At 39.0% G+C, this 9,658-nt stretch overlaps 1 protein-coding gene across 1 annotated transcript in view; it reads left to right on the forward strand.

Annotated features, from left to right (window-relative positions):
* LMLN (leishmanolysin like peptidase) overlaps positions 1 to 9,658 on the forward strand; it is a 76,834-nt gene that overhangs the window by 8,895 nt on the left and 58,281 nt on the right. The window contains exons 2-5 of the mRNA XM_024124212.3: positions 5,603 to 5,700; positions 6,333 to 6,363; positions 7,248 to 7,330; positions 7,824 to 7,947. Of these exons, the coding sequence (XP_023979980.1) occupies positions 5,603 to 5,700; positions 6,333 to 6,363; positions 7,248 to 7,330; positions 7,824 to 7,947 (336 nt within the window). The remainder of the gene's footprint in view (positions 1 to 5,602; positions 5,701 to 6,332; positions 6,364 to 7,247; positions 7,331 to 7,823; positions 7,948 to 9,658) is intronic.

A 9,658-nucleotide genomic window follows, 5' to 3' on the forward strand; every position in this document is an offset into this window, starting at 1 on the left:
TTCCCTTGTATTTTATTTGTCATTTTTCCCTTGTTGCTTTCAGTAATTTTTCTTTGTCTTTAATTTTTGTCAGTTTGATTACTGTGTGTCTCTGTGTGTTTCTCCTTGGCTTTACACTGCCTGGGACTCTCTATGCTTCCTGTACTTGGGTGGCTATTTCCTCTCCCATGTTATGGTTGTTTTCGACTATAATCTCTTCAGATATTTTCTCGGGTCTTTTCTCTCTCCCTTCTCCTTCTGGGACCCCTATAATGTGAACGTTGTTGCGTTTAATGTTGTCCCAGAAATGTCTTAGGCTGTCTTCATTTCTTTTCATTCTTTTTTCTTTATTCTGTTCCACGGCAGTGAATTCCACCATTCTGTCTTCCAGGTCACTTATCCGTTCTTCTGCCCCAGTTATTCTGCTATTGATTACTTCTAGTGTATTTTTCATTTCAGTTATTGTATTCATCTCTGTTTGTTTGTTCTTTAATTCTTCTAGGTGTTTGTTCTTTAATTCTTCTAAGTCTTTGTTAAACATTTCCTGCATCTTCTCGATCTTTGCCTCCATTCTTTTTCCGAGGTCCTGGATCATCTTCACTATCATTATTCTGAATTCTTTTTCTGGAAGGTTGCCTATCTCCACTTCATTTAGTTGTTATTCTGGAGTTTTATCTTGTTCCTTCCTCTGGTACAAAGTCTCTGCCTTTTCATTTTGTATATCTTTCTGTGAATGTGGTTTTCCTTCCACAGGTTGCAGAATTGTAGTTCTTCTTGCTTCTGCTGTCTGCCTTCTGGTGGATGACCCTATCTAAGAGGCTTGTGCAAGCTTCCTGATGGGAGGGACTGATGGTGGGTAGAGCTGGTTGTTGCTCTGGTGGGCAGAGCTCAGTAAAACTTTAATCCACTTGTCTGCTGGTGGGTGGGGTTGGGTTCCCTCCCTGTTGGTTGTTTGGCCTGAGACGATCCAGCACTGGAGCCTACCCAGCTCTTTGGTGGGGCTAATGGCGGACTCTCGCAGGGCTCACACCAAGGAGTACTTCCCAGAACTTCTACTGCCAGTGTCCTTGTCCCCACCGTGAGCCACAGCCACACCCCGCCTCTGCAGGAGACCCTCCAACACTAGCTGGTAGGTCTCGTTCAGTCTCCCATGGGGTCACTGATCCTTCCCCTGGGTCCTGATGCACACACTACTTTGTGTGTGCCCTCCAAGCGTGGAGTCTTTGTTTCCCCCAGTCCTGTCAAAGTCCCGCAGTCAAATTCTGCTAGGCTTCAAAGTCTGATTCTGTAGGAATTCCTCCTCCCGTTGCCGGACCCCCAGGTTGGGAAGCCTGACATGGGGCTCAGAACCTTCACTCCAGTGGGTATAAGTGTTCTCCAGTTTGTGAGTCACCCACCCAGCAGTTATGGGATTTGATTTTATTGCGATTACACCCCTCCTGCTGTCTCACTTCAGCTTCTCCTTTGTCTTTGGATGTGGGGTATCTTTTTTGGTGAGTTCCAGTGTCTTCCTATCGATGATTGTTCAGTGGTTAGTTGTGATTCCGGTGCTCTCACGAGAGGGAGTGAGTGCACGTCCTTCTACTCTGCCATCTTCTTTGTTAGCTTTTTAAAATATTTATTTATTTATTTATCTATCTATCTATCTATCTATCTTTGGCTACGTTGGGTCTTTGTTGCTGAGCACAGGCTTTCTCTAGTTGCTGTGAGCGGGGGCTACTCTTCATTGTGGTGCGCAGGCTTATCATTGCGGTGGCTTCTCTGTTACAGAGCACAGGCTCTAGGCATGTGGGCCTCAGTAGTTGTGGTTCGTGGGCTCTAGAGCGCAGGCTCAGCAGTTGTGGCTCATGGGCTTAGTTGCTCCACGGCATATGGGATCTTCCCAGACCAGGGCTTGAACCCGTGTCCCCTGCATTGGCAGGCAGGTTCTTAACCACTGCACCACCAGGGAAGTCCCTTTGTTAGCTTTTATTTATTTATTTATTTATTTATTTATTTGCGGTACGCGGGCCTCTCACGGAGCACAGGCTCCAGACGCGCAGGCTCAGCGGCCATGGCTCACGGGCCCAGCCGCTCCGCGGCATGTGGGATCTTCCCGGACCAGGGCACGAACCCGCGTCCCCTGCGTCGGCAGGCGGACTCTCAACCACTGCACCACCGGGGAATCTCCCCCTTTGTTAGCTTTTAATAGCAGAATTATACTGGTCTTACATAATGAGTTGGGAAATTCTATCATGTATTTTCTGAAAGAAAATTTCTTCCTTAAATGTCTGGTATAATTCATAACTGAAACTGTCTGGATCTAGTGTTTTCTTTGTAGAGAGTTGTTGGGTTTTTTTAAAAAATACTTTTATTGAGCTATAATTTATATACCATAAAATTCATCCACTTAAGTGTCCAATTAAGTGATTTTTATAAATTTACAGATCTACAGAACCATCACCACAGTCCAGTTTTAGAACATTTCCATCACCCCAGAAAGATCCCTTGTGCTCATTTACAGAAAACCCATGTTTTCACTTCTGGCCCCAAGAAACCACTATGTAGGGATAGATAAATCCAGTTTCTCTCATACAAGTCTATTCATAGTATCCATTTGATCTTGTGTCAGTCTTGGTAACTTGTGTTTTTGAAGGACGTTATTTCATCTGAATTGTTAAATGTATTGTCATAAGATTGTTCATAATTTATCCTTTTGTTGTCTGTAGAATCTGAGTGATAGGCATGCTTTCATTTCTAATGTGGTAATTTGGTTAATTCTGTTTTATTCTAGTCCATTCTTTCTAGGGGCTTATTAAGTTTATTAATCATTTTATTTTATTTACAAATTTATTTATTTTTGACTGCATTGGGTCTTTGTTTCTGCACATGGGCTTTCTGTAGTTGCAGCAAGCAGGGGCTACTCTTTGTTGCAGTGCGTGGGCTTCTCATTGCGGTGGCTTCTCTTGTTGTGGAGCACGGGCTTGAGGCACACGGGCTTCAGTAGTTGTGGCACGCGGGCTCAGTAGTTGTGGCTTATGGGCTTAGTTGCTCTGCGACGTGTGGGATATTCCTGGACAAGGGCTCAAACCCGTGTCCTCTGCATTGGCAGGCAGATTCTTAACCACTGTGCACCACACCACCAGGGAAGTCCCTATTAATCATTTTAAATAGCCAACTGTTAGCTTTGGTAATTTTCTTTAATTATTGTTTTCTATTTCATTGTTTCCTGTTCTTTATTATTTTTCCTTTCTACTTATTGTGGATTTACTTTGCTCATATTGTTAGGTGGAAACTTAGATCATTGTTGGTTTGGGTTTTTTTGGGTCTTTTTTGTTTTTAATGTTTATTTATTTATTCATTTATTTGGTTGCACCAGATCTTTGTTGTGGCCAGCAGGCTCCTTAGTTGTGACTCGTAGGCGCCTTAGTTGTGGCTCCCAGGTGCCTTAGTTGTGGCACATGTGCTCCTTAGTTATGGCAGGTTAACTTAGTTGCGGCATGCATGTGGGATCTAGTTCCCTGACCAGGGATCGAACCTGGGCCCCCTGCATTGGGAGCATGGAGTCTTATCCACTGTGCCACCAGGGAAGTCCCAGATCATTGTTTTTTAGCCTTTTTTTCTTCTCTACCATAAACATTTAATGACCTGCATTTCTCTCAAAATACAACTGTAGCTACATTCCACAGATTTTGACACATTGTATTTTAATTATCACTTCATTCAAAGTGATAATTCATTTTTATTTTTCCTGGTAATTTCTTCTTTGATCCATGGATTATTAAAAATGTTTAAAATATAATTTCTAAATATGTGGTCCTTTCCTAGATATCTTATGGTTATTGATTTCTAATTTAGAGAATATCTTTTGTAAGATTTCAGTTCTTTGAAATTTGAGATTGTTTTATTTATACCTCAGCATACGCTCTATCCTGCTAAACTTCTCTGTGTACTAGTAAAGAATATATATTCTATAGGTATTGAATGTAGCTTTCTATACATGTCAAAAAGGTGAGGTGATTGATGGTACACTTCAGATTTCTATATTCTTTTTTTATACAATTTTTTTTTTTTTTTTTTTTTTTTGGCGGTTTGCGGGCCTCTCACTGTTGTGGCCTCTCCCGTTGCGGAGCACAGGCTCCGGATGCGCAGGCTCAGCGGCCATGGCTCACGGGCCCAGCCGCTCCGCGGCATATGGGATCCTCCCGGACCGGGGCACAAACCCATGTCCCCTGCATCGGCAGGCGTACTCCCAACCACTGCGCCACCAGGGAAGCCCATACAATTTTTAAAGTTTATATTCCATTTACAGTTATTACAAAATATTGGCTACAGATTTGTATATTTTTAAAATGTTTTGTCTAAGAGAGTCTTTAAAAATTTCTAAGATTATAAATGTCTTTTTTCTTCCTTTAGTTCTGTCAGCTTTTGCTTCATGGATTTTGAATCTATTGTTAGGTACATTCACATTTATAATTATGTATATAATTAGGTAGATGAATAGATGAATAGACGAATAGATGTATATAATTAGGTAGATGAATAGATGAATAATACATAATTATGTATTTCTGAGGTATTAACCCCTTATTATTGTAAAATGTTACTCTTTATTTCTGGTGATACTCTCTGTCTTGAAGTCTGCTTTGCTGATATTAGTATAGCCATTTCACCTTGCTTACGATTAGAATTTTCCACCCTTTTATCGATACATTTCACTTGTCTGTGGGGTTCGTGCACATGCTGCATGTGTGTGTGTGTGTGTGTGTGTGTGTGTGTGTTTGCTTTAGGGATTACAATATGTATCTTTTGCTTATTACAAATATTTAATGTTAATATTGCCTTATACTGACTAGGACCTTAATTATAATATTGAATATGAGTGGTGAGAGTAGACATCCTTGCATTGTTCTTGATCTTAGGGGGAAAACATTCAGTCTTTCACTATTAAGAGTATTAGTTGCATGGAACACTACTGAGCTTTAAAAAAGAACAAAACTTTGCCATTTGCAGCAACATGGAGGAACTTGGAGGGCATTATGCTAAGTGAAATAAGTCAGACAGAGAAAGGCAAATACTGTATGATATCACTTATATGTGGAATCTAAAAAATGCAACAAACTAGTGAATATAACAAAAAGGAAGCAGACTCACAGATACAGTGAACAAACTAGTGGTTACCAGTGAGGGGTGTGAGAGGGGAGAACTACAAACTACTGAGTATAAGATAGGCTTAAGGATATATTGTACAACACAGGGACTATAGCCAATATTTTGTAACTTTATAGTAAATCTTGAAGTCAGGTAGTGTCAGTCCTCCAACTTTGTTTTTTTCTTCAACATTTTGTTGGCTATTCTTGGTTTTTTGCCATCTATATAAACTTTGGAATTAGTTTGTTGATATGCACAACATAACTTGCTGGGATTTTGATTGGGATCGCACTGAATCTATAGATGAAGTTGGGAAGAACTGACATCTTGATAATATTGAGTCTTCCTATCCATGAGCATGAACTGTCTCTCAATTTATTTAGTTCTTGTATTTTTTCTGGGTATTACACTTGAAATTTAGTTTACTAATTTTAAGTTGGGACCTCAATTAGCTAATCTATACATTTTTTTCAAATCTGTTCCTTTTTTTCAGGTCATAAATAAGGTCCATCTTAAGGCAAATCATGTTGTAAAGAGAGATGTTAATGAACATTTAAGAATCAAGACTGTCTACGATAAAAGTATTGAAGAGTAAGTATACCATTATTTGTCATCTTTTTTATTAAGAATCAAACTATTGAAAATATTTTCATCTGTTACCTGGAGTTCCATAAATGGAACTAGATGCTAATGTACCCTCAAAATGGAATTAAGCAAAATATGCTTTTTAGTTTAGAAAGATGAAGGCCATGGGATATGATTTAAATCTATACATCATGAATAATTTAAACACACCAGTGTATATCTACTTATGTGGTCAATAACAGACCTGGAAGGCACTTAAGTACTTGGAGGAACAATAAGACAAAATACTAATATATACAATAATAAGAACATTTACAAAATTATTAACCAGAGAGATGATATAGCCTAATTTTTAATTTAGAGTAAGAGGGTGTCCAGAAAAGAGATAGATTATGAATCTGTAGTAGTTTATGAAGAGCTATTGGGAGTAGCTGATGTCTTTCCCTATCTTTAACTTCCCAAATGAATGAGACAGTATGTGATCAGCTCTTAAATGCTCATTGAGATTTAGAGGGACTGATATGGCATGCTTCCACAAAGCATTCCTTGGGACTCCTGCCAGTTGTATTCTGAACAAAAATGAGATAGTGGTTTGCCCTCAGCATGGCAATCTTTATGTTTTATGTCATCATTTTCAGGTTGATCCCTGAGAAAAGACACCTTGTAAAGGTATGTGATAAATACTCATATCTTGAATTGGACACTTAAAATGTTGCATTTTATTGTATGTAAATTTTACTTCAGTAATGAAAAACATACACATGACTATTTTGTGAATGACTGAATAAAAGGTGTTGGTAGTGAATGTATTTCTCATTATCACCAAGGTGTTTTTGTGATGTACTCACCAAAACTTTGTTCATATCTGATATTAAGTTAGTCTTCTCATTTTATAATTTGATATTAAATCATTCTCATTTTTTTACTTGTCCTCTTAAGTTTTATGGGAGCAGAGCATGCTTCGGATAGGATGAAAAAGACGATGTTTTAAAAACATTGAGAACACTATTCTCTTGGTGGAAATGCTCGTTCTCCTGAAGATTAATTGGCCTGATAGTATGAAATGCCAAGGTCATTTATAGAGGTGCTAGCCTCATAAGTTTTTTAACTGTTACAGAGGCACACACACACATTAAGCCAGTTCATTATGGGCCACAGAAATGGGTGAGGCTAAAGTAGATCTTCTAAATATAAGATTTTCTTAACATAAACTACCTTCATGTTGGAATAATCTAAATCAGTCTCAAATTTAAAGTAAGATTAATAGTTGTGATTTATGATTTATAATATTCTTTTTAAATGGGGTAGGGAAGGAACTTTCTGGTGTTCTTTCCTCCAAACTAAACTAGTAAATGAGGAAATTCCTTTGCTCCTAGACTCAATCTTTCCCCAGCCCTAGTCACACAACCCTTGACTAGTACCTATATTCCAGAATTATAAGGCTTTTTCCTTCTTCCCCCTTAGTCGTTAATATCCTATGCTTACTTGTTTTAAATATAGTTTATCTTTTAGCTGTAATTCTGACTGTTTTTTTTTTTCCAACTTTTATTTAGGCCAAACTTTTTCCACAAGCTGTTTCTTATTTAGAGAAGACTTTTCAGGTTCGTAGACCTGTGGGCACCATATTACTTAGTAGGTATGTCACATTACACACAGGTCATTTTCTTCAGTTGTTTAGTACTCTGCCCTCCCCATTCTGTCAGTATGGCAAATTGTGATATTTATACTGGAGTATTTTATTATGCTGGTTCCTGGAGACCAAACTGTAAGATATTTAAAAAGAATAAAAGAGTATCTGTTGGGTAATCATTCTTTCCCCGATTTTCCATTATGAGGTGACCCACTGGATCTTTTCCTTGGGTGTAGTTGTACCCTTTTTCCCATATCCCCTTCCTTCCTCCTTCATGTGTACAGTATTGGCTTTTGAAGTATTTGAGTGTTTGAAAACCCAGATCAGAAGGATTTGCCATGGAACCAAAATTCTTTCTTAGACTACTTTTCTAACTAAAATAGTAACTATTATAAATGAACTAAATATAGCAGTTACTAGTTTTTGACAATGTTTTAACTGCTGTGAACTCATCTTTATTTTTTTTGTAATTAAACTTTGATGTACAAATGAACTGAAGACAATGTGCAACAAACCAATACCAATACCTACGGAAGGAAAATGATCACCATAGATGCTGTACTGAGGAATGTGCAGAGCATACAAAATGTGGCCCCATTATAGTGCCTGAGGAGCACCTCCAGGTATTTCACCCTGCTCTTAGCAATGTTCTTATTCTTTAGGATAAACTTATGACAGATTTTCAATCTGTGATTGTCACTAAGAAGATTTTACAGACTTAAGTTCAAAAGCTTCATTCTCTACCAAAAGTAATCACAGTTAGTGTGCTGATTTTATTCTTTCATTGGTTTTCAAGTGAATTTAATTATTATTTTTCTTTTTTCAATTTATCTCTGGGGTTGCTGAATCATTTCTGCTTAGGACTTTATCTTTGCCCTCCAAAACATCTTTTAGCAGCTGTATACCTCAGAATTTTTAAAGGGCAATTTAACATTATCTCTTCAAATAAAAATAATGTGTATGCTTTAACCCAACCTGGAAATGTATTCCATAAAGATACTTATAACCATGTAATATATGTTCAAGGATATTCTTTTCAAAACTATAAATATGCCTATATTAATATTAGTTAAGTTATGGCATAACCACATAATGGAGCACTACACAGCTGTTAAACAATTAAGTAGAAGGACTCCCCTGGTGGTCCAGCGGGAAAGACTCTGTGCTCCCAATGCAGGGGGCCCAGGTTCAGTCCCTGGTTGGGCAACTAGATCCCATACGCATGCTGCAACTAAGAGTCTGCATGCCACAACCAAGATCCGGTGCAGCCAAAATAAATAAAATAATATTTTTTAAAAAAAGAACGAAATAGATCTTTATATACTGATTTGGAAAGATAGTTAAGCTTTTAAATGGAAAAAAAAAGTTGTAAATCAGTATGAGTAGTTAGTCTATTTCATTTAAAAATTAAAAATTGAGCCGCCGCCACCACCCTGGCCACCTTCTCCCCAAGGTGGGAAAATTGAGGAAACAGAACTGAAGACAGAATCCAGTCACCTGACTGCAGTTTAGTGCTTTCTCCATTGTTCTACAGGACACTCATTGGAGGGAAGATATTTTTCCTCAGTTGCCTTGTGGATTAAAGGCCCTTGGTGCTCCAGCCAGGCGTGTGGACCTGCCCACCAGAAAGACAAGATCCAGCCTCATCCACCAGAACACAGGCACTAGTCCCCTCCACCAGGAAACCTACACCACCCACTGAACCAACCATAGCCACTGGGGACAGACACCAAAAACAACAGGAACTTCGAACCTGCAGCCTGCGAAAAGGAGACCCCAAACACAGTAAGATAAGCAAAATGAAGAGACAGAAAAACACACAGCAGATGAAGGAGCAAGGTAAAAACCCACCAGACCTAACAAATGAAGAGGAAATAGGCAGTCTACTGAAAAAGAATTCAGAATAATAAGAGTAAAGATGATCCAAAATCTTGGCAATAGAATAGAGAAAATGCAAGAAACATTTAACAACGACCTAGAAGAACTAAAGAGGAAGCAAGAAACGATGAACAACACAATAAATGAAATTAAAAATACTCTAGATGGGCTTCCCTGGTGGCGCAGTGGTTGAGGGTCCGCCTGTCAATGCAGGGGACACGGGCTCGTGCCCTACTCCGGGAAGATCCCATGTGCCGCGGAGCGGCTGGGCCCGTGAGCCATGGCTGCTGAGCCTGCGCGTCCGGAGCCTGTGCTCCGCAACGGGAAAGGCCACAACAGTGAGAGGCCCGCGTACCGCAAAAAAAAAAAAAAAAAATACTCTAGATGGTATCAATAGCAGAATAACTGAGGCAGAAGAACGGATAAGTGACCTGGAAGATAAAATAGTGGAAATAA

Source organism: Physeter macrocephalus, chromosome 1 (assembly GCF_002837175.3).
Source record: "Physeter macrocephalus isolate SW-GA chromosome 1, ASM283717v5, whole genome shotgun sequence".
NCBI classification, from domain to species: domain Eukaryota; kingdom Metazoa; phylum Chordata; class Mammalia; order Artiodactyla; family Physeteridae; genus Physeter; species Physeter macrocephalus.